Source organism: Bubalus bubalis, chromosome X, assembly GCF_019923935.1.
Source record: "Bubalus bubalis isolate 160015118507 breed Murrah chromosome X, NDDB_SH_1, whole genome shotgun sequence".
In the NCBI taxonomy this organism is placed as follows: Eukaryota; Metazoa; Chordata; class Mammalia; order Artiodactyla; family Bovidae; genus Bubalus; species Bubalus bubalis.
Window position 1 is genome coordinate 92381129 of NC_059181.1, and position 23914 is coordinate 92405042.

General features: G+C 44.1%; 2 protein-coding genes across 4 annotated transcripts in view; both read right to left on the reverse strand.

Moving 5' to 3' along the window:
• Nucleotides 1–283: 283 nt before the first annotated feature.
• TIMM8A (translocase of inner mitochondrial membrane 8A) lies at nucleotides 284–3030 on the reverse strand. The gene is made up of 2 exons (XM_006051845.4): nucleotides 2802–3030; nucleotides 284–1311 (listed from the first exon to the last, which is right to left on the reverse strand). The coding sequence occupies exons 1-2, from the start codon at nucleotides 2931–2933 to the stop codon at nucleotides 1150–1152; spliced, it is 294 nt and encodes a 97-aa protein (XP_006051907.1). The 5' UTR covers nucleotides 2934–3030; the 3' UTR covers nucleotides 284–1149.
• A 1155-nt stretch (nucleotides 3031–4185) lies between these two features.
• BTK (Bruton tyrosine kinase) overlaps nucleotides 4186–23914 on the reverse strand; it is a 33852-nt gene continuing 14123 nt past the window's right edge. For all 3 annotated transcript variants that reach the window (XM_006051846.4, XM_025275947.3, XM_044937426.2), the window contains 14 exons: nucleotides 15947–16075; nucleotides 15562–15629; nucleotides 14546–14733; nucleotides 13472–13534; nucleotides 12843–12897; nucleotides 12478–12557; nucleotides 12171–12298; nucleotides 11281–11355; nucleotides 10389–10560; nucleotides 9686–9902; nucleotides 8590–8654; nucleotides 7883–8001; nucleotides 7226–7383; nucleotides 4186–4682 (listed from right to left, as the gene is read on the reverse strand). In XM_006051846.4, coding sequence (XP_006051908.2) covers nucleotides 4611–4682; nucleotides 7226–7383; nucleotides 7883–8001; nucleotides 8590–8654; nucleotides 9686–9902; nucleotides 10389–10560; nucleotides 11281–11355; nucleotides 12171–12298; nucleotides 12478–12557; nucleotides 12843–12897; nucleotides 13472–13534; nucleotides 14546–14733; nucleotides 15562–15629; nucleotides 15947–16075 — 1589 coding nt within the window. In that variant the 3' untranslated portion in view covers nucleotides 4186–4610. The remainder of the gene's footprint in view (nucleotides 4683–7225; nucleotides 7384–7882; nucleotides 8002–8589; nucleotides 8655–9685; nucleotides 9903–10388; nucleotides 10561–11280; nucleotides 11356–12170; nucleotides 12299–12477; nucleotides 12558–12842; nucleotides 12898–13471; nucleotides 13535–14545; nucleotides 14734–15561; nucleotides 15630–15946; nucleotides 16076–23914) is intronic.

Below are 23914 nucleotides of genomic sequence, written 5' to 3' on the forward strand. Positions count from 1 at the left end.
TTCCACTAGGATGTGAAGTAAGAGGAATGGAATCCAGTCTCGAGAATCTCTTCCACTACACTCAGGGAACTGACCGTCAGTACTGAACTCCTTCCCCTCCATCTCATTTCAAAGTCCTCTTTTCTCTCAGAAAGGTCAGGGGTTGCTGTAATACCGTGCCATAACTTGCACAGAACAGGTACCCAGGCTGACTACATTTCAGCCTTGGAACCAGCCCACTTGGAACCAAATCTCTCCAGGGTGCAGGTGATAATCAGAATAGAAAGCCTTCTCAGTCACAGACTTGAATCTTGTAGCCTTTATTTCAGTCATTAAAAGACGCAGTAAATGGAAACTACACTGATTTACATTAGGCATGCACCTCAACCTGATACTGCTGTTAGTTTCTGACTGGCCCAAATCTTAATTTTTTTCATTGAGGCACATCGTTAAAATTTTTTGAACCCTGATACACAGGGTAAGTTAACTTCTTCTTTGTGGCAGTTTAGTATGAAAATTACGTTCACTGGCTAGATTCCTTTAACTAAAGGCCTCTAGACTCTCAGGCAACCTGTACTAGCTCGAGATCGTATGTCATATAGATATTTAAGTGAATCATGGTGTAAGGGAGACAGAGAATCTAGAAATTTGATATATATTTTTTCCAGCACTGATAATTACACACTGGATAAGGAGGCCTACAGTTGAGTACCAAATTACTCTTCCCCTACTGCTGCCATTTCTGAGAGACACAAAGATGTATACTGATCTCCCCAAAAATCTGAAATGAATCCACACAAATAACAGATTATTACCTATCTGGTCCCAGTATCAAATTATAGAGCAATTCCACTATTAAAATTATAGGAAGCAGTTAATGGGACTACAAGAAAAGCATCATCCCACAAACAGTAATATGCATCTAGTAGAGTTTTTCATTCATCTGTCAATTGTTTCACAAGATTAGCATTAAAAAAACACAACCCCAAATACATCTGACCCTCAAATCCCCCACATCAAAAATTGGTCTTTGTTCATTCTCAGATGACAGGCTGTCCCAAGAGTGACAAAGGTGGGGGCCAACTCCCCCATAGCCTTTTCTTCAACTATCTCATCAACTGCTCTTCATCTCTTGAACTACCTTCCTTTTCCAAAGAGGTAATGCTGAGGTCAGTCAGAAAGGCTTTCTGAGAAGACTGGCTTGGATTTCTGCGTCTGTTCCAGTCGATTCAAGATGAATTGGCTTGTGTCAATGAAGCGCTCAACGCAGTTCACAAAACAGGCCTCAGCCCGACTGTCCAACTTTGGCCCAGGCTTGTCCATGCACTTTTCCTGCTCAGGACAAGATACAGAATCACAAAGGGAACTTGGCAAAAAAAAAAAAGGAGGTGGAGCTTCTTGTTGCTTAGAGGAAAAACTTCACCTAAAAACAGTATCTGATATGTTAATCACAGTTCACATTCAGCAGTTTACTGTGTGGCAATTTTCCACAGCCTTAAATTCTCACAGCAACCCTATGGAACAGATTCAGTTTATTATTAATCTTCATTTTACAAAGAGGGAGGCTGTGGCACAGAGATAGTAAGTCAGAAAATGATGGTGCTGAAATATTACAGAGCAAGACAAATGACAAAATGCAAGGAAAATACTAAGGAAGTTAACCCTTTCCTGAATTTGCTTACAACTCTACAATGCTGCTTACATTAAATGCCTTTAAACTAACTGCGGGATAAATGGGTGAAAGGATAGATCATTGCAGCAAGACACCATAAAAGCTACCAAAGGAAAAAAAATATTTACGACTGGAGACTCTATAATATCTACTTAAGCCAGAGGCTCTTGAATCCTCTCTCTCAAGACGAATGGAAAATTGTATGAATTTTCCTAAAGTGCCCACTGCTTTCAGATTCTTAAAGGAGTCTTGAACCACACCACCGCCTGGTCCAAATGTAAGGAACCAGATATTTAAAAGAATCAAACCGCTCTAGTTCAGGGCAGATGGGAGCTAAGTAATCATTTGTTGAGGGTCAGAGTCCAGCGATACCATAAGTTTATAATTCAAATGAATTTCGTTCATTATTCTGTTGTGTACACAAGCCTCAGTCTTTCCACTTCCAAGGAAATTTATCCTTGGCTTCTGAATTCTGTGGATTTTGTATGTCAAGGCAGAGTAGTTATGCTGTCCTTGGCAGCCAGAGAACACTTTGATTCCAAGCTGCAAATAAATGCCTTCTACCCTTTTGCCAAAGTCCCCTAACAGGGCATACTCAGTTCCTCAACCTTCAGACCTGAAACGGCTTGGCATTACACAACAATCCAACAAGAAGGCAAAAAAGTGTGTAGGTTGGTAGAGATTACTCCACTTTTTTGGTTCGTGGGTTAGAGCCACTCCTCGGCAGGGACGGTTAGAGCAACTAAGTAATTACGGCAAACTCTGAGGAGTGCAGGGACGGGAGATTCACTGATTCTCTGGGACTCAGGATACCAAACATTAAATACCAATAGTGGGGGCGCTCATCAGTCCTAGTGACCAGCACTAGGTAGCTTCAACCTTGAATGCCTACAGTTCTGGTTGAGACAACAGCATAAGTCTTCTACAATACCCAATCCTCTGCACTAACAAAGCCGAGGTCCGGAGCGACACCCCCCTGAGAAGCGGAGTCACCCTTTTCCCCTCCCGGCCTGGCCTGAGGAACCTAAGGAAACCAAGGGGTTCTGCCGGGTCCTGTCCCTTCCCCGAATTCTAGACGTCGGGGCAGGTTGCGCGAGGCAAGGACAGGCAAGTAGGTACCGTGGCCAGGTCCCAGCCCCAGGCTCCTCACCCAACAAAGTTCCGTCATCTGGTGCACCAGCTGCTGGAAGCGCTGCTTCTGAGTCTCCACCTCAATGAAATGCTGCAGCTGCGGGTCTACCGAGCCCAAACCCGCCGCGGAGGAAGACGAGGAGGAATCCATCCCAGCGCGGTCACGCGTGCGGAGACGAACTCCACACCAACTCACCGACCTTCACGTGTCTCCGCGGCGGAACCGGAACCACAACCCGCTGCCTCTGGGACCGCCCCGCGCGCGCACTGCGCGGGCGCGGGGCCCTGTGCGGGGGCCCGCCCCCGCCCCCACCCCATCTCGGGCTCTGGGCTCTCCTTCCAGCTGTCCGCGCGCCTCGCTCCGCCCTGTACGCGACCCTGCGGCGGCGCCGTGTCTGCGACCGGAGGTCTCAGGACTGTCCGCCCAGCTCCGTGGCGCTGTTGAGACGTTATTTCAAAAAGAAAAGAAAGGTTAAAAAAAGGAAGTTACTTCGGACCATGTGGCCCGTTCCTTACCGGCCCAACAGCCCCGCCCCAGTCGGGTTCCAAATTGACCCACGCTTTCCCCGCTGCTGCGCTGGTGCTCGGCAGGGAGGGCTGGGTCCGTAGCTTTGCTGTCCTGGGCCCCTGGCTCTAGTTCTTTAATGGAATTTACCCCGCCTGACGTAGCAAAAAGTGGCGCTGGCAGATTTTGTCTTCACCTGTCAGATTTATTCCGATGGTATCTAATGCCTACCGCATGCCAGGGTGTGAGCTCTGGTTTGTGATCGCTGTCTGTGATTCAGGTGCTTCCCTGGGGGCTCAGCGGTAAAGCATCACCCTGCAATACAAGGGACCATCTACAAGGCAGGAGACGCGGGTTTGATCCCTGGGTCAGGAAGATCCCCTGGTGTAGCAAATGGCAGCCCACTCCAGTATTCTTGCCTGGAAAATTTCATGGGCTGAAGGGCCTGGCGGGCGACAGTCCATGGGGTCGCAAGAGTTGAACACGACTTAGCAACAAAACCACCACCACCTGATTCAGAAGCAGAATCTACCAAGAGCCAGAGGGCCTAAAGGGGCTTCCCTGATGGCTCAGATGGTAAAGAATCTGCCTGCAATGCAGGAGATCTGGGTTCCATCCCTGGGTGGATAAGATCTCCTGGAGAAGGGCATGGCAACCCACTCCAGTATTCTTGCCTGGAGAATTCCAGGGGCAGAGGAGCCTGGGGCTACAGTCCCTCCTATCGCAAAGAATCAGATACAACTGAGCGACTAACACAGAGGGATTAAATGTGGAGAATCCCATGCAGTTCCGAAAGTAGAAATGTGACACACCAATCCCACACAGCAGTTTCCCGGAACACTGAGATAGGGCGCTTCGGGAAGGCTGCATGATTAATCGAAATAGCAAGAAACCTTCATGCTTTCCAGTAATTTTATTTTATCAAAACACCCTCCCCTTCCATTTTTATGACACCATTTTATTCCTGCCAAGTTCTACCTCCCTCCCCCCTAGCTCTATTGCCTACCCAAAGAGCTGTTGGACCCCCATTGTGAGGCTATTTACATCCCTCCCTCCCTCCAAATGATTCAATCCCACATTCAGTCTGTTTTAATACTTTTGGGAAATTTCCTCTCTGGGGGGAAATACCAGGCACAAAAATACCTTGGCCTTTGCTCAGAATGTATTAATAGTATCCCAGGGAAGAGATAGAAAGGCATTCCTATATGTGGAGAGGGGCCTCTGTGTATTCAGCAAGGGCACGAAGAGCCTGGGATTTCCTCAGAGAAAGTGAAATTGAGATTGTGGAGGAGAGGAGTATAACGAAGAAGCTTATTGGTGAGCTCAGGACTCTTCATCCATGACATCTAGAATGTTGCTCAGAAGAATTTTGAAAGTGGGACGTTCATCTGCTTTCTAAAACCAAAGAAAAAAATGGAGTGTTATAGTGGGCTAGAGTCCAGAATTCAAGGGAAACACAATGAGGAAACAGCAAATGTTTATGAAGTTTATGCTATATGCCCAGTAGCATACCCTGTGGATTACCCAAAAAGAGAGAGAGAGAGAGAGGAGAAATAGAAGTATTCCATAAAGTCCTTGTGCACTTTAAATCTTTAGTAAATTGGGTTATTAATGTGGGGAGGAAATTTTGAAAATTATTCTTACAAACACTGATTGAAACTAAAGCCAAATTCATTACACCAACGCATTCTTATTTTGGACCCTCAAGTGGCTACCAAACAAATTTAAGTGGTTGACTGAACTGAAATCCTATAAGCTGTGATAATTTTTGTTTGGTTTCAACCATCCTAAAGCCAAAGTTAACAAAGGAATGAACATGTCAAGAGCAGGAGCTGCTTCACTGGGCAGGCATCCTAAGCACCTGGAACCTCTTATTACCACCATCTGGCCTCCAGACTAAGGCCTTTTGTGACAGCCATGGTCCATAAGCCTCTGAGGTATTTAGTGATTCAAGATATATTCATGCAAGAAAAGTCTCAGTCCATCAGAACCCCAAAGTCATCAACTTCTTGTTCCTTTGAATCTGTGATTCTCAAACCTGAGTATCAGAATTTCCTGGGAAGTTTAAAAAGATATACCTGAGGCCCACTCTAGACATACCTAGTCAGAATCTCTGGAGGTAAGGCCCAGTCATCTGTAGTTTTAAGAGTTCCACAGAGATTCTGATGTGATTCCAGTTTCATGACTACATTAACAGGCTGTGGAGAAAGTGCCTATCTGAAATACTTAGCTAGCAGAGTGAGGATGTGCTAGTTGGGAGAGAGCAGCAGAGTCAGTTACCCTCAATCCTACCCAGCACAGGAGAGAGAAGGGAAATGGCTCTTAGGGTTCTCCCTTTCTCCACACTTTCTTTGACCTGAGTCATTTGTCAAAGGGAAAAGAGCCATGCTCTGATCCAAATGCCTACTTTTCACCCCACAAGGATGGCTCCAGATTCACATACGTGCTTGCTAGACACTGTCAGTCTTTCCCTGTTACTAATGGGGCAGAACTAAGAGTTGAGCATTCATTTCCTACTAGAGATTTAGTTTGCCAAATTAAGGTTGCCAAGGATCTATTGAAAATGGTGTAGGTACCTGTGAAGAACCCAAAGCAGCAAAGGATTTTAATAATAGTGGGACAGGCTCTTTATTTTCAAAATACCACATCTACCCACATATCCCATAATGCACTGTATTTAAAAAAAAAAAACCACGAGAACTACCTATTTTAGTTCCCTTTCAGGTGTTAGCATTTTAAAAAAAATCTTATTTAGGACCACAGCCAGAGAAAGTGTGCAGTTAGTAAAGCAGAAGAAAGGGCCAATGACTCCCAAAGGAATGAACACAAATTTTAATTAGTTTTCTTTTTTAATGTCCATACACTTGTCTGAATGTCTCTGGCTGCCTACTTATGCTAGGTGACATGGCCCCATGACACCCCTCTCCCTAAAGCCGAGATGGTATTGGAGTAACACCACCCTATGGCAGAAAGTGAAGAGGAACTAAAAAGCCTCTTGATGAAAGTGAAAGAGGAAAGTGAAAAAGTTGGCTTAAAGCTCAGCATTCAGAAAACTAAGATCATGGCATCTGGTCCCATCACTTCATGGGAAATAGATGGGGAAACAGTGGAAACAGTGACAAACTTTATTTTTGGGGGGCTCCAAAATCACTGCAGATGGTAACTGCAGCCATGAAATTAAAAGACACTTACTCCTTGGAAGGAAAGTTATGACCAACCTAGATAGCATATTAAAAAGCAGAGACATTACTTTGTCAACAAAGGTCCACCTAGTCAAGGCTATGGTTTTTCCAGTGGTCATGTATGGATGTGAGAGTTGGACTGTGAAGAAAGCTGAGCGCCAAAAAATTGATGCTTTTGAACTGTGGTGTTAGAGAAGACTCTTGAGAGTCCCTTGGACTGCAAGGAGATCCAACCAGTCTATTCTAAAGGAAATCAGTCCTGGGTGTTCATTGGAAGGACTGATGCTAAAGCTGAAACTCCAATACTTTGGGCACTTCATGCAAAGAGTTGACTCATTGGAAAAGACTCTGATGCTAGGAGGGATTGGAGGCAGGAGGAGAAGGGGACGACAGAGGATGAGATGGCTGGATGGCATCACTGACTCGATGGACGTGAGTCTCAGTGAACTCCGGGAGTTGGTGAGGGACAGGGAGGCCTGGTGTGCTGCAATTCATGGGGTCGCAAAGAGTCGGACACGACTGAGCGACTGAACTGAACTGAACTGAATTGAATGATCCTCTAGTGAGAATTGGAGTGGGCCTGGAAAAACTTCTGGTCATGAAAGGATTGGGATGTAGGCTGGGGTTTGAGAATGTGTACAGCTGTCTGTGCTCAGTTGCTATATGGTGAGGGAGAGTAGGGTGTCAGTGCTTGGTCAGGTACATGGGAAAGTACGTTCAAGGAAATAATTTAAGAGGTCCCACTAAAACACTTACCTCATGCCAGCAGCTGTACATGATGGCATATACCCTCTCCGAAGCAAGATGAGGCCTGTAGAGACGTAGGCCTTGGGCAATGTGTTCAGCTGTTTCACTGTTAGTAAATCTCTCATATGGCATCTTCCCCAGAGAGTAAATTTCCCACATCAGCACCCCTAGACAATGAAAAAACAAAATGTGTTGTTTCTGGGTAGGAGGGATCCTAGTGTTCCTAGATCAACTTCAAACATTACATTCAGCTGGCTCCACCCCCCACCCCACCCCTGGGCTTTTTAAAATTTTTGTTCAAACTTCTGCTATAGTACTGAGTACGCTGGAGGTAATCAGGATTGCCCTGGACCATTAGTTCCTCTAGTAGAGAGACAGCATCTTATTTGTCTTTGTGGTTATAGAGTCTGGCAGAGTCCCTGGTACATAATTAGTATTCAGAAGCTGTGGAATACTGAATGAATTGTTTTCCCTCAATAGATTCTAAGTTCTAAGAAGGCAGGAATCGTGTCTACTTTACTGTTTTTAATCCCCAGAAGCCCCTGTGGTGCCCGATTCCCTAAGGATTAGATGAATGAAACCTCTGTGCAGGTTGCAGAGTGTGAACTTCCCAACAGCATTCCTTTTCCTTTGAGCTGTATAATCCATGTAATCGTATCCACTCACCAAAAGCCCAAATGTCAGATTTGCTGCTGAACTTGCTGTACATAAGAACTTCTGGTGGAGACCACCGGACAGGAAATTTGGAGCCTACTGAGCTTGTATATTCATCATCCAGAACATACCTGCAAAGGATTCAGGACTTGTTGCTGTTACAATTTGGAGAGTTTGATATTTGATTAAATTTTCTTGGCAGAGCCATAAGAGTTGCACAAATACTACAGGCCAACCAGTGTCTTTTACAAATGCCATTACTAACATATTCCTGTTTTCATATCCTACTTAGCTTTCCAGATTGACAATATAGATACAGCAAGGATGAAGTGGCATAAGGTCTAATAGGTATTCCCTTCCCTCTTTTCTCTTTTCCCATCCTTCCCTTCCTTCAATTCTGCAGTCAACAATGGCAATTAGGCTCATTAGGAAAGGAGACAGAGTAAAGTCAACAGGATTAATAGAACAAGACAGAGTATCGGGGAAATTAGCTTTTAAAAAAAAGAGCAAAGGAGAAAGGAGAAGAGAGGGCTATAACAATAAAACAGAAGGATGAAAAGTGACTTAAACCATTCAGAGAAAGAAAAGGTATAGAAAGATGGTGGAAAAAACTAGAATTATAGGGGGAAAGGGAGACAATTAAAAGTTACAGTGTCACCTCACGTTTGTACTGTGCCAGTTTTACTTTTAAAGGGGAAGGTGAAAAAGACTGCACTCACCTGGACAGGCCAAAGTCAGATACTTTAACAACTCCTTGATCATTAACCAAACAGTTTCGAGCTGCCTGTAGTGCAACAGATACCAGTGAGACTCTGTCCTTGGTGCACAGGTTAAGGGCACAAAGCTTCTGCCCACCAGGGGAGGGAAGCCTCATCTCCTTTATCTAGAGACACCTTCCCACCTAACAGGAGTCAGCTGATGCCACTGAAGAATTTTGATATGCTTCCATCACATATAGAGCAACCCCCATAATAAGTAAAGTCATAAGTAAAGCACTGAGGACTTGCAGCATGATTTCACTCACATTGATAATTCCATGACAACCCTTCGTGCATTGAAATGTCGAGAGAATTAAGGGAGGACAGAAGCCAAGTGTGTTTTGTTTTCTGCTTTTCTACCAACAGGACTAGGGCTATTTCCGCCTTGGCATGGCTGAAATAAACATGCCCTGGGAGGCCAGGCAGGGGAAGTGATAGAGTGAAGTGGGTAGGTGGAGATGTCAGATAAGTGTCTGGTCTAAGGGAGGCCAGCCACTTTCCTGTGAGCAGCTAGACCATTTTGTAATACCAGGCCCATATTTTATAGGCTGACAGTTAAGATGGCCTATGAGAATATGGGTCTGGTGATACAAGATGATGTCAATTTTCATGAGAAGCTGTAAATTCAGTTCTTTAATGTGAAATGTTTTTAAGTGTTTGCTAACTAATATATTAATATAACATTTAAAAATGCACCAACAGGCACCCAGTTTGTGATTCTCATATAACCAAAATGATGGTTCTGTGCTAAAAAGCAGTTTCATCAGGATGAGGGCTGCCCTTCTGCCCCTGGAGGACTCCCACCATTTCCTTGTCACAGTAGGAGGGGTTGGGAGTGAGCATTCCAGCTTCCACTGTGGCGGAACTTATGGTGTTGAGGCTGGAGTTCCTTGACTGGCTGACCACTGGGCTAGAGGCTCACCAAACTTTTAGTATTTTCTAGATAAAACTGAAATCACGGCTCCAGCCACCTTCCTCAGCCATGGATGATATGTCTTCCTGTGCTACTTCCACCCCCTCATCCCTCAGACCCAGACCAAGCCTTCTGAGAGCCTACCAGGTCTCGGTGGAGAAACTGCTTAGACTCTAGGTATTCCATGGCTTCACAGACATCCTTGCACATCTCCAGCAGCTGCTGAGTCTGGAAGCGGTGGCGCATCTCCCTCAGGTAGTTCAGGAGGCAGCCATTGGCCATGTACTCAGTGATGATGAAGATGGGGCGCTGTTTCGTGCAGACGCCATACAACTGCACCAGCTTCTCATGGGAAAGATTCCTACAGGAGAGGCAATGAACCAGTCCTCCCTTTCTGACTCTGAATATCATTCAGAAAGGAACTGAGGAGGAAAGGAGTTGGCCTTGGAGTAGAGTGTCAAATGAGAAATCATAACCTTTTTCCTACCCTAAACTCTGAAAGTGCCTAACATGTGAGGGTGAACCAGGATTTGGAGCCATCGATAGAACAGGAAACAAGTTCAGGGCTGAGTGAACGCTAAGGGTACATTAGAATGTCTTCCTTTTGAAAGTCTCATTCTCTACATTTACCCTCAAATGCTATCAAGATGATACCCACCCATGAGCAATACCATTCTCCATCAGTATCAAAGAGAAATGAGTACCTTAGCAGTTAGGACTCACACCAAAGGTTGACCTCAGGCCCAGGTGCCAAATCTCCCTTATTATAAATCACCCTAAACCACAGTGGGAACCATCCTTGTAATTCCTAGACTGGATGGAGAGTTGAGTTTGGACTGTAACTCACATCATGACTTTGGCTTCTTCAATGAACTCATCCTCAGACATGGAGCCTTCTTTGATCATCTTGATGGCCACATCATACTGGCCCCTCCACTTCCCGTACTTCACTACTCCAAATTGTCCAGTCCCCAGCTCCTTCAAGAAGGTCAAGTCCTTTGGATCGATTTCCCATGATCCTATAATGTCAACGCCTTGATGTGATTCTTTGAGTCATGTATGTATAATTTCTACAATAGATTAGAATCCCTACTGGGAGTAGAAATAGACAAGCAGTAAAAGGGAAATTCTCAGGGGTACTAATTCATCTTTGCTCAGGTAAATCTCAGGGACAGGGGATTACTGATTGGAGGAGTCTGGGAATTTTTGGTACAAGTCAGGCATAGAGCAAGAAGATCAACTAGAAAACTTTAAAAAATCCCTTTATGATATTTTCCCCACAATTGGAAAAAAACAAACCTTTATGAATCTATGTTTTTGCAGTCTCAGTAGGAGCCACCAGAGGGAGAAAACTCATTAGATAACTTTGATTTGGCTCTGTCTTAACACATTATTGGAGAAAGAAATGGCAACCCACTTCAGTGTTCTTGCCTGGAGAATCCCAGGGACAGGGGAGCCTGGTGGGCTGCTGTCTATGGGGTCACACAGAGTCAGACACGACTGAAGTGACTTAGCATAGCATAGCATAACACATTATTGACTGGGAGATTTTTGCAGAAACTAACGCGTCCGGCATTTATAGGTGTTAACATTTATAATGTGTTAACATTCCTTGTGGCAGCTGGGATGGAACAGTGCATTGCAAGAATGATTGGACGGCAAGGTCTGGTTGGGTCTGCCAGATGCAGTAGTGCTTGCAACTGGCTGGTCCACCCTGCCCTAGAGAAATAAGCACTCACCGTATCCCAGGCCTGCAGTGGAAGGCGCATTCTTGTTTTGTTGAGACACTGGATATTTGAGCCTAGATATGAGTCCTAAAACATACAGAGAGGGTCATGCTGCTGGTGCAGAGCAGGGAGTGAGATGCCTTGCACACTTAATGCCTCACACTTCCAGTATTCATCTTTCTAGTACATCTTGAATCCCAAAAGATTGCCATGAACCTGAATTTTTCTGGAAGTTTCTCCTCTTATAAATGTTTTTCAGGGACAAAAAAAAAAATAAAATGCTAACTGAAGTATGCTCCCCAGCTAAATATATCCCCACCTCCCAGTCCAGGCTTAACTCACATCTTTCTTCTCCTTTTGACACTGAAAAGTATAATTGGAACCCCATTAAATGACAGCCTTGATACTGCCTTGCCTGGACATGGTGGACAGCTGCAAGCCTTCTTGATGAAGCTTTTCCCATGTATTCATGTTCTCCCCAATCTCCCAGTTTTTAGAATGTCTACACTGCTTAGAAATTCTCTTCTGATGTTTTTGAACCTGTATGTTCTTTAAGGGCAAGGACCTAAAGTAATAGTTTTTTGTGTTCTCTAGTAACAAGAAAATTACGGAGTAGACACTAGGAGTTCAATGAATATTGCTGATTGATTAATTACCAGTCTCTTCTATGTCCTTCCTTAGCACTGAGCATCAATCACCAAATAAGAAGTCAGTCCCTACTGGGTGTAAGGTCTGCCTTTGACCACCTCTTCACTTGACCTCAATCCAGCATCACAGGGGTTCATTTTCACAGCTAAGTCTCACTACCCTATGAGGCTTAATGTTTCACCCAACCACCTTGTCCTAAATTCCTTCTCTTGCTACTTGTCACACCCTTCTTCTCTGGTTTCCCTGGTACTTACCAGCAGAGTTATGCTGATGGTAGTTAATGAGCTCAGGGATAGTGCTGAAAAGGTGCTTCTCAGCCAGGTAATACTGGCTCTGAGGTGTGGAACACACGACATAGTGGCGTATCACCCCTTGAGGTTCCCTGAAGAAGTGGACGCTGAGTCAGCAACTCAGGAACAAGGGCTCAAAGGACCCAAGAAGTGAAGTGAGGTGAGTTTTGAGTTGAAGCGACAGAGGAAGTGGGAGAAGCACTTCATTAAGGAACTGTTGGATGGGTGCCCCTGTTCTTTGTCCCCAGAGCCTTAAAACAGTAACACTCACCCTGTAGATTTCGCAAACACAGACACAGTATATTTTCCAGCTTTGCTGGAGTCTCTAACAATGAAGCCTCCTTCTTTACCCTGAAAAGATGGGAAAAGAAGCTGACCATCAGGAGGAAATGGCACTGCCACCAGCATCCCAACTGCCCAAACCCAAGACAAAACAGAAACCCTGATTTCACTGCCAAATTCCACATTTGAGCTGCAGCCTCATTGCTTTTGACACTGCAAAGTATAATTGGGACCCCATAAAATGAGAGTCTTGACGCTGCCTTGCCTGGAGTTGCGGACAGCAGCAAGCCCTCAATTCAGGATCCTTGCTTGTAGTGCAAAGAGACTGCCATTTACTTGTGGTCACACACTTACCTCTTGCTTCAACAGTTGCTCAGCTTGACTCCGAGTCATGTGCTTGGAATACCACCTGGAAAGGGAGAGTGCTTGGCTGGCTTCTAGGCCATGGCCTGAGTGGCTTGTTAAGAGTGCTGTCTGTGGCTCATCCATGCCATTGAGTCAGTCAGTTCACTCAACTGCTATTTACTGAGTGCCTATCATGTGCATAGCACACTATATCCCTTTCCTAAAGCCTGCTTGTTGCTGAAGAATTGTGGAAATGGAGAGCAAGTGGCAGAAGTTTGCAGGGAACAGATGAGGGTCAGGGCCTTCAAAGACAACCCACTTCCATGATTCAGGAGAATGGACAACCAGAACAGTTGGCCTTTTTTCACCCTTTCAGATGTTTCTTATCAGGCTGTGTTTTTCTTTGAGTAGTTCTTCGGATTTGGAGAGGAGGGGGTATGGTGACCTCTCCAGCTTCCATCAACAGGGTGTTTGGGATAAGGGTAAGATGTAGGCACTATCACTTGAACTGGTGGCATCATCTGACCCAGTTGATGCTGATTTTAATAAGTATCTTGATACCAAAATTTTGTTGAAAGTATGAAAAAGGTTTATACTGTATTGTGAAGATTCTGTGCTGGGAACATAAGCATACTCACTCATACATTTCTATGGAGTCCTCTGCTTCAGTTACATAGTTACTAGGGATGTAGCCTTCCTGCCTGTAGAGGAGACAACAGGGTTGATCATCCAAAACTCCCCAATCTGGGTGAGAGACAGATTTGATTACCTTGTATCCTGGGGCTCAGAACCAGTCTCAAATGATGGTATATAAAATGTCCTGCCCTCAAAGAGGATCATGTTGCCAATGCACAGCTAGGCCAGTGAAGTGTGTAGCTTCTGCATTTGCAGCATTGATTACATATGCTCCACAACACATGGGCTCAGGGAGGGGGCCACATGCAGAGCTGCGCTCTGGGAAGTACTTGGAGGGAGAGCATATTCCCTTTGATCTGGGAAGAACAATTTCTGATCAGGATACTCCGTAGGGGAGTTATGATGCAGGATTTTGCATGTGTGTAGAATAGGTGGGCGGAGAAGGCAATGGCATCCCACTCCAGTACTCTTGCCTGGAAAATCCCATGGACAGAGAAGCCTGGTAGGCTGCAGTCCATGGGGTCGCTAGGAGTCGGACACGACTGAGCGACTTCACTTTCACTTTTCACTTTCATGCACTGGAGAAGGAAATGGCAACCCACTCCAGTGTTCTTGTCTGGAGAATCCCAGGGACAGGGGAGCCTGGTGGGCTGCCGTCTATGGGTTCGCACAGAGTTGGAAGTGACTTAGCAGCAGCAGAGTAGGTTGGAGGGATTCCCTGGCAGCTCAGCTGGTAAAGAATCCACCTGCAATGCAGGAGACCCTGGTTCGATTCTTGGGTCGGGAAGATCCCCTGGAGAAGGGATAGGCTACCCACTCCAGCGTTCTTAGGCTTCTCTGGTGGCTCAGATGGTAAAGAATCTGCCCACAATCTGGGAGACCTGGGTTCAATTTCTGGGTTGGGAAGATCCCCTGGAGGAGGGCACCCCACTTCAGTATTCTTGGCTGGAGAATCCCCATGGACAGAGGAGCCTGGTGGGCTACAGTCCATGGGGTCACAAAGAGTCAGACACGACTGATCGACTAAGCACAAAGCAGATGGATACAAGGCTCAGGGAGAGCGGACATGAACTCACCCATTTTTATCCCGGGCACGCCACCAGGGTAAGTTGCTCTCCTCCAGGATAAAATACTCATTGCCCTTATGCAGCTGTAGATCATTTGCATTCATTGGCATGTAGTCATAAAGGGCTACAACTTTTTTCAGCTCACTTGTCGAGACAGGTGCTGCTGTTGGCTCAGGGGGCAGTGGCTTTTTTAAGATCTGTGTTGTTAGGAAAAAAAAGTTGGGGAGATTGGCTAGATATCAGGCACTCTCCTATTGTTCCCCAACCATTCTAACCCAAATCAGGCAAAATAAAAGGTTTATTCAACATTCACTCAACAACCATTTTTAAGCACCCCTGCAGGGTCTCTCAGCATGGAATGCACATCAGAACCATCTTGACAGCAGTTAACAATCCCAACACCCAAGCAGTTTCAAAGACCAATTATGTCAAAATCTCTGAGGGTTGGACCCAGGCATCAGTGTTCATAAAGCTTCTTGGGCAAAAACCATGTACAGCCACCATCTGGAAAACTTAGCACTAAACTAGTACATGGACCCACTAAGTGGTTCTGAATCTTTTCTTTGTTTGTAAAATGAACATAATGAGAATTCCTGCCTTGCTTACCTACAATATATGAGAAAAGCCTTTCTAGACCTCCAAAAGTCACCCCCGAAATCAAGTTTTAAAGTAATATATTAGTGGTAAAATCAAGATATTGGGTATATGGGCATTCACTGTTTTTTTGGGGGGGGGGCATTTAATGTTAAAAATTTTCAATTTTATGTTTGAAAATATTTTTCATTTAAAAAAATCAGGCTTTGTTTTGTTCTAAACAAGTGATTTGATTACATGGTTGCCAAGAGCTTCCTAATAAGCCTCTGTCTCTCCACCGAAGAGGAAGTCCTACTTAGAAGCCCAAATCCCCTATCTCAACAAGAATACCAGTTTACACTGCCATATCCCAGGGAGAATTCTAAGACTCTGGTCTGTTTTCTGGGTGTGACTAAGTTTCCATTGAAGCAGCACCCAATTTCCCTGTATACCTGGTCCTCCTCAGGTGTGGGAGGAAGAGGCTTTTTTGTCTTGCGGTGAGAACTCCCAGGTTTTAAGCCTGCAAAGTAAGAAACCAGTGATAATAGCTACAGAGTGCATATTTGGGAAGGGCCCAGGGACAGGTTTGGTCAGGAACTTTACTCTTGTATTTGGTGCCTTTACATAAGTTATGAAAAGTCTTGATGGCTACAGCCCAGTGCCAGTTTTCCCAGCTAGAAAGAACAGAGCATCAGCTGGATTTTGGTTCCCACCCATCCCCTCTCCCAGGCTCCTTTGTACACTGGCCAAAATGTACAAACCTGGGTTTGCTAGAACCCTGAGAAAGTGATGGATATGGTCAAAGGAGGGAGAGATTATACTGATCAGATCTCTTACTTCCATTTCTGTTCTCCAAAATTTGGCAGCCCATAGCATTTTTGGCTGTCTGAGAGCAGCAGAGATACTGCCCATCAATCCAGAAGCAAGGGTGATATTTCTGTACCAGATCACTGTTGTACCGGATTACTGTAAGAGGAGAAAAGAGAGAGAGAGAGGTGACATTTGACTTGTGGGAGAAGCTACCATAGGCATGTTTTCCTCTGAGTATAGTGGTGAGCTTCAGACAACTGCCCCTTCCTCAGCCACCCTGAAGGGAAGCAAACACAGGACCAGTTGGCTCACGTGGAGAGTTTCTGTGTCATTCTCTTCAGTGGTTCTGTTACGATGACTATCTCCCAACCAGTGACCAAAGCGATAAGAATATCTGATGTTTCCAGAGGCCCAGAACAGAAATATGTTATCTATGGTTTCCCAGCAGCCATTACAATCTTCCTGTAAAGCAGGTGTTGACTCTGGTGGTCTTTCCCAGAAAAGGGAAACAATGTGACAAGTCAGCTCTCACTCCAGCTCTCAATATACCAATGCCCCAGCTTCTGGAGTGCTCTTTGAGAGCTATTTGTCTTTGTGAAAACTCCTGCCTTGTACTTTCTGTGTTCATAAAACAGTCAACAGAACAGAGCTCAGGATCAAAGGAAGGTGATTTTGTCTCTAGAATAAACATAGTTCAATCTTCCTAGGGCCACTGACGTGGGTTGAGCTCCTTGTGGGAGACAAACACAGCAGTTCTATTTCCCTCACAGGGTTGTGAGGCCCAAAAGATCTCTCAGAAAAGACAACAGGGTGGGTTCAGATAAGAGGAATTCGTTTTACAGTTTTTAATACTGTGGTATTGCAAGAATTTTAACCAGAAGTTGATTAGACAAGTCATCCTGGGATCCTGTTGCCAGATGACAGAGAAGCAAAGGCAAAGGAAATAAGTGACAATAGCTAGCCTTGGGCCAAAGATCTAGGCTAGCCTAAGAATATGCATATTTGAGGACATACTCATTTCAGCATTTGATGCTAAAAAGAAGCCCTGCATAACTTTTTTTTAAAGATAAAAATAAAAACAAAATAAAACCTTCCTTTGTAGAGATCACCTTAAGTCCTTAAGAGCTTGCTAGCCACACTCTACTCATTCAAGACTTTGGAGGAGGCCTAGAAGCTACTGGTGGCCAGGTGCATTTTACAGGCAAATGAAGAAAAAGTGCTGTCTCTCTTTTTTTTTTAAGTGCCATCTTGATGCTTTTCTAAACATGGATTTGAAGACTTCTAACCAGTATCTCCTGCCCACACACTCACCCCTCACTTTTTCAGCATATCCCTTCACCATTGCACCAAATGCAGAGTGGTGGGAGCTGATCAGATGGAGTGCAAGCTAAAAGGGGCTACATTGTCTGTAGAGGATTTTAAAATAATAATAAAGCCAACCAAAAGTCTGTAGGCCTTCTATTATCTTTATTGCCAAATTCAGACTTAAATTGAAGAAAGCAGGGAAAACCACTAGACCATTCAGGTATGACTTAAATCAAATCTCTAACGATTATACAGTGAAAGTGAGAAATAGATTTAAGGGCCTAGATCTGATAGATAGAGTGCCTGATGAACTACAGACAGAGGTTCGTGACATTGTACAGGAGGCAGGGAGCAAGACCATCCCCAAGAAAAAGAAATACAAAAAAAGCAAAATGGCTGTCTGAGGAGGCCTTACAAATAGCTGTGAAAAGAAGAGAAGCAAAGAGCAAAGGAGAAAAGGAAAGATATACCCATTTGAATGAAGAGTTTCAAAGAATAGCAAGGAGAGATCAGAAAGCCTTCCTCAGTGATCAGTGCAAAGAAATAGAGGATAACAATAGAATGGGAAAGACTAGAGCTCTTGTCAAGAAAATTAGAGATACCAAGGGAACATTTCATGCAAAGATGGGCACAATAAAGGACAGAAATGGTATGGACCTAACAGAAGCAGAAGATATTAAGAAGAGGTGGCAAGAATACACAGAAGAACTGTACAAAAAAGATCTCCACGACCCAGATAATCATGATGGTGTGATCACTCACCTAGAGCCAGACATCCTGGAATGTTAAGTCAAATGGGCCTTAGGAAGCATCACTCCGAACAAAGCTAGTGGAGGTGATGGAATTCCAGTTGAGCTATTTCAAATCCTAAAAGATGATGCTGTGAAAGTGTTGCACTCAATATGTCAACAAATTTGCAAAACTCAGCAGTGGCCACAGGACTGGAAAAGGTCAGTTTTCATTCCAATCCCAAAGAAAGGCAATGCCAAAGAATGCTCAAACTACCACACAATTGCACTCATCTCACACGCTAGTAAAGTAGTGCTCAAACTTCTCCAAGCCAGGCTTCAGCAATACGTGAACTGTGAACTTCCAGATGTCCAAGCTGGTTTTACAAAAGGCAGAGGAACAAGAGATCAAATTGCCAACATCCACTGGATGATCGAAAAAGCAAGAGAGTTCCAGAAAAACATCTATTTCTGCTTTATTGACTATGCCAAAGCCTTTGACTGTATGGATCACAATAAACTGTGGAAAATTCTGAAAGAGATGGGACTACCAGACCACCTGATCTGCCTCTTGAGAAATTTGCATGCAGGTCAGGAAGCAACAGTTAGAACTGGACATGGAACAACAGACTGGTTCCAGATAGGAAAAGGAGTATATCAAGGCTGTATATTGTCACCATACTTATTTCACTTATATGCAGAGTACATCATGTGAAATGCCGGACTGAATGAAGCACAAGCTAGAATCAAGATTGCTAAGAGAAATATCAACAACCTCAAATATGCAGATGACACCATCTTTATGGCAGAAAGTGAAGAAGAACTAAAGAGCCTCTTGATGAAAGTGAAAGAGAAAGTTGGCTTAAAGCTCAACATTCAGAAAACTAAGATCATGGCATCTGGTCCCATCACATCATGGCAAATAGATGGGAAAACAGTGGAAACAGTGGCAGACTTTATTTTTGGGGGCTCCAAAATCACTGCAGATTGTGACTGCAGCCATGAAATTAAAAGACACTTGCTCCTTGGAAGAAAAGCTATGACCAACCTAGACAGCATAATAAAAAGCAGAGACATTACTTTGTCAACAAATGTCTGTCTAGTCAAGGTTATGGTTTTTCCAGTAGTCATGCATGGATGTGAGAGTTGCACTGTAAAGAAAGCTGAGCGCCGAAGAATTGATGCTTTTGAACTGTGGTGTTGGAGAAGACTCTTGAGAGTCCCTTGGACTGCAGGGAGATCAACCAGTCCATCCTAAAGGAAATCAGTCCTGAATATTCACTGGAAGGACTGATGTTGAAGCTGAAACTCCAATACTTTGGCCACTTGATGCGAAGAGCTGACTCATTTGAAAAGACCCTGATGCTGGTAAAGATTGAAGGCGGGAGGAGAAGGGGACAACAGAGGATGAGATGGTTGGATGGCATCACCGACTCAATGGGCATGAGTTTGAGTAAACTTCAGGAGTTGGTGATGGACAGGGAGGCTGGGCGTGCTGCAGTCCATGGGGTCGCAAAGAGTTGGACATGACTGAGCAACTGAACTGAACTGAACTCTAACAATTCTGAACAATGTTTCAGATACTCTTCCTAGCTAGAACTGATTGCTCCTACCCTCTGCCCGCCCCACCCCTCCCTCGTGCCACGCCCATCACTGAGGGATTTGAAGAACCTTGGGTGCAGGCTTCAGCACCAGTAGACATTTCAAAATTCTTAATCAACAACTAGCTGCTCTGATAAATTAAGCTATCCTAATATGCTAATGAGAGGCTATAGGACTTCCTACCCCGCTACCTCCAGCACAGTCATTAAGAACCCACCCTACATTTCCAAATAATTAAGAGGTCCCTTGAAGATGACACTCTTCTTCTGTTGGTTAATGCAGAGATGGTATTTCCAACTCCTTAGAATTGCAAAGGCAGTGTCTGTTACAAACTGAATGTTTGTGTCCCCCTAAATTCATATATTGTCACCCTGCTTATTTAACTTATATGCAGAGTACATCATGAGAAACGCTGGACTGGAAGAAACACAAGCTGGAATCAAGATTGCTGGAAGAAATATCAGTAACCTCAGATATGCAGATGACACCACCCTTATGGCAGAAAGTGAAGAGGAACCAAAAAGCCTCTTGATGAAAGTGAAAGTGGAGAGTGAAAAAGTTGGCTTAAAGCTCAACATTCAGAAAACGAAGATCATGGCATCTGGTCCCATCACTTCATGGGAAATAGATGGGGAAACAGTGGAAACAGTGGCAGACTTTATTTTTTTGGGCTCCAAAATCACGGCAGATTGTGACTGCAGCCATGAAATTAAAAGATGCTTACTCCTTGGAAGAAAAATTATGACCAACCTAGATAGCATATTCAAAAGCAGAGACATTACTTTGCCAACAAAGGTCCGTCTAGTCAAGGCTATGGTTTTTCCTGTGGTCATGTATGGATGTGAGAGTTGGACTGTGAAGAAAGCTGAGTGCCGAAGAATTGATGCTTTTGAACTATGGTGTGGGAGAAGACTCTTGAGAGTCCCTTGGACTGCAAGGAGATCCAACCAGTCCATTCTGAAGGAGATCAGCCCTGGGATTTCTTTGGAAGTAATGACGCTAAAGCTGAAACTCCAGTACTTTGGCCACCTCGTGCAAAGAGTTGACTCATTGGAAAAGACTCTGATGCTGGGAGGGATTGGGGGCAGGAGGAGAAGGGGACGACAGAGGATGAGATGGCTGGATGGCATCACTGACTCGATGGACGTGAGTCTGAGTGAACTCCAGGAGTTGGTAATGGACAGGGAGGCCTGGTGTGCTGCGATTCATGGGGTCACAAAGAGTCGGACATGACTGAGCCACTGAACTGAACTGAACTGAAATTCATATAATGATGCCCCCCATGTGATATTAGGAGATGTGGCCTTAGGAACGTACTCAGGTCATGAGAGTGGCACCTTAAGATGAGATTAAAGTGAAGTAAAGAAGTGGAGTCACTCAGTCATGTCCAACTCTTTGCAACCTCATGGACTGTAGCTTACCAGGCTCCATCCATGGGATTTTCCAGGCAAGAATACTGGAGTGGGTTGCCATTTCCTTCTCCAGAGGATCTTCTTGACCCAGGGATCAAATCCGGGTCTCCTGCATTCCAGGCAGACACTTTACCATCTGAGCCACCAAGATGAGATTAGTGCCCTTATAAGAAGAGACTGGAGAGAAATTCTTTCTCTCTGCCATATGAGAACCAGTGAGAAAAGTGACCAGTCAGCAAGCCAGGTAGAAAGTTCTCACCAGCAACCAAACTGGCCAACACCTTGGTCTTGGACTTCCCAGCTTCCAAAACTGTGAGAAATAAATGTTTGTTGTTTAAGTCACTTGATCTATGATATTTTGTTGTGGCATCCCAAGCTGATTATGACAACATCCAAGTGGGAGAACTAGGAGAAAACTTCTTAGTTCACCAGTGCATGGAGCCAGGAAACACTAATGGTTGATGCGCATTCCAAGTATATCATGGACTGATCTCTCATATCCATTTTTATCAGGATAATGGCTCAAATTCTGCTTGGGGCATGAGTGATTGATTACCCTCCATATGCATCATTGGAGTTTCCCAAATGCCACTCATTCGTTTTGGTGAGGTCAGGTCTTTTGCTCATTTTTGAAGCTACAGTTAGGATAGGCTCTATTGAGCTTGACCAAATGAAGACAAGTGTCTGTGGTGCTGTAATACTGAAGTGCCCACTGCCATGTTCAAGGAAATGGAAGGAGAGGGCTCAGGGCTCAAGGATACAAGGTTTGCATGAAAAGTACCACTGAAAAGAGATGGCTGTTCAATATGAGATACCTGACATCCTACTTTTTAAATTGAGGTATGAATGTGAATGTGTTAGTCACTCAGTCATGTCCGACTCTTTGCAACTCCATGTAGTCTGCCAGGCTTCTCTGTCCATGGGATTTTCCAGGCAAGATACTGGAGTGGGTTGCCATTTTCTTCTCCAGGGGATCTTCCCAACCCAGAGGTAGAACCCAGGTCTCCTGCACTGCAGGCAGCTTTTTTTTTTTTTTTTTTTTTTTACCATCCGAGCCACCAGGGAAGCCCTTGAGGTATAGCTTACATATAAATATATAAATTGAGGTATAGCTAATATATAATAAAACATGCAATCTGAGGTATCCAGCTAGCCACATTTGTGTAAAACCATTTAACCACCACTCAGATCCAGCACCTCAGAAGGCTCCCTCGTGCCTCTTCACAGCCAATACTACTACAGAGGTAGCCTGTATACCATGAGGCCCCCTTCCCATGTTAGTGATTTGCAATTGGTGCATTTTACTCCAGAGTAGGATAACATCACTAGAGTGGGATTTTACAGTTTCCAGAGTATCTCATTATTGGCATTGACAGCATCTGGGGCTGTTCTGAGATCTTTAGGATTTGCATCTAAATATCCCAACAACTGTGGTGTTTGTTGCAAGGCAGCTACTTTGGGGCTTGTCAGCCCAAGTAGATTCTGGAGTAAATGAAAAAAAAAATGCTTTCAGTAAAACACAAGGGAAGAGGAGGCAAAATTGAACCAATGAACCAACTGAAGTAGTAGTGGTTTCTGTTTGTTTTGGTTTTGTTTTTACTGTTGGAATTTTACTTACCTATGAAACTTTAATAGCAGGGCATAATCAACATAGTAAGGTTAATATCAGAGTCAATAAAACAAATTTACATGTTGAATAGTCTTATCCTCAGTCATTACTCATAAATTGAATATAGTGGGCATTCTATATATTTTTGAGCTAAACTACAACTGGTTTTGAAATTGGTGTTTGAAGTGTTAAAGGAATTACTAACTTATACATACCACATTTTTTTCCCTTTTGGTTCTCGCTCATCTAGTATGTCCCACCTTCCCCTATTTCCAAACTAAATCCTAGCTGCCCATCAGTGTGGATTCCAAGTTGGTGGTGGTTGTTCTGCAGAAAAATCATTTAACACATCTATTCGTTGGTCGCCTTCTGTGTGCAAGGCGATGTATAAGGTACTGTGGAGAGAACCAAAGAAGTACAAATATATATGCCCTCTGAAACTCCAGCTCAGCCTCTGCGTGTATTTCTCTGCCTTGGAGGTGGCATCTTGGTTTAGAGCACAGACTTTGGAGCTTGAGTTCAAAGCCTGACCATGCCACTTACTAACTGAGTGCCTTTGGGCCAGTTACTTAACCTCCTATACCTCTGGGGTTTTTTTTTTTTTTTTTTTTTTTGTCTCTAAAATGAGGATGGTGAAATTAACTGCCTCATGTAGCTGATAGGAAGAAGAAATCAGTTAACGTACATAAAGGACTTAAGATCTTGGATCATAATAAGCATTACTGAAGTGTTTGCACATTTTGTACCCTCAAGGCTAAAGGTGACCTCTTCAAAACACGCCAGAAACTGAACTACATGGTGCAAGATATTGCCTATTTGTAATGTCCACATGGCCTTACTCTTAAAATATCTTGCAGCCAACTACAGGTGCAATTTCTGGGCTTGAGAACCAGGCAGCACAAAACTCTGCAATGAATTTAGGCTTTACTGTCAAACAGACTTAGGGATGTAGTAAGAACCCAGGCTCCACTGCTCACTAGCTATGTGCCCTTGAGCAACTTACTTAACCTCTTAGAGCTTCAGTTCCCTCATCTGTAATTAGGGGTATAATACATACTAAATAAGCTTATTGGCAGGATTAAATGTGCTAGTATGTTTGAAGCACTTGGCATAGAGCATGGTACAGAGTTAATGCTCATTAGGTGTTAGTTGTTTTTAGCCCAAGGTTGCTGTAAGAATTAAATGAGATAATGATTACAAGATATCTAGCTTAGTGTCTGGCACACAAAAAGAACTAAGTAAATGACCCCTCTGTTTCTTTCTCCTCTTTTGGCTCGAAAGATCTGATGATTTTTGTATTGGCCCATCAGACTTGCATTCAAGGGACTGAACAAAGCTG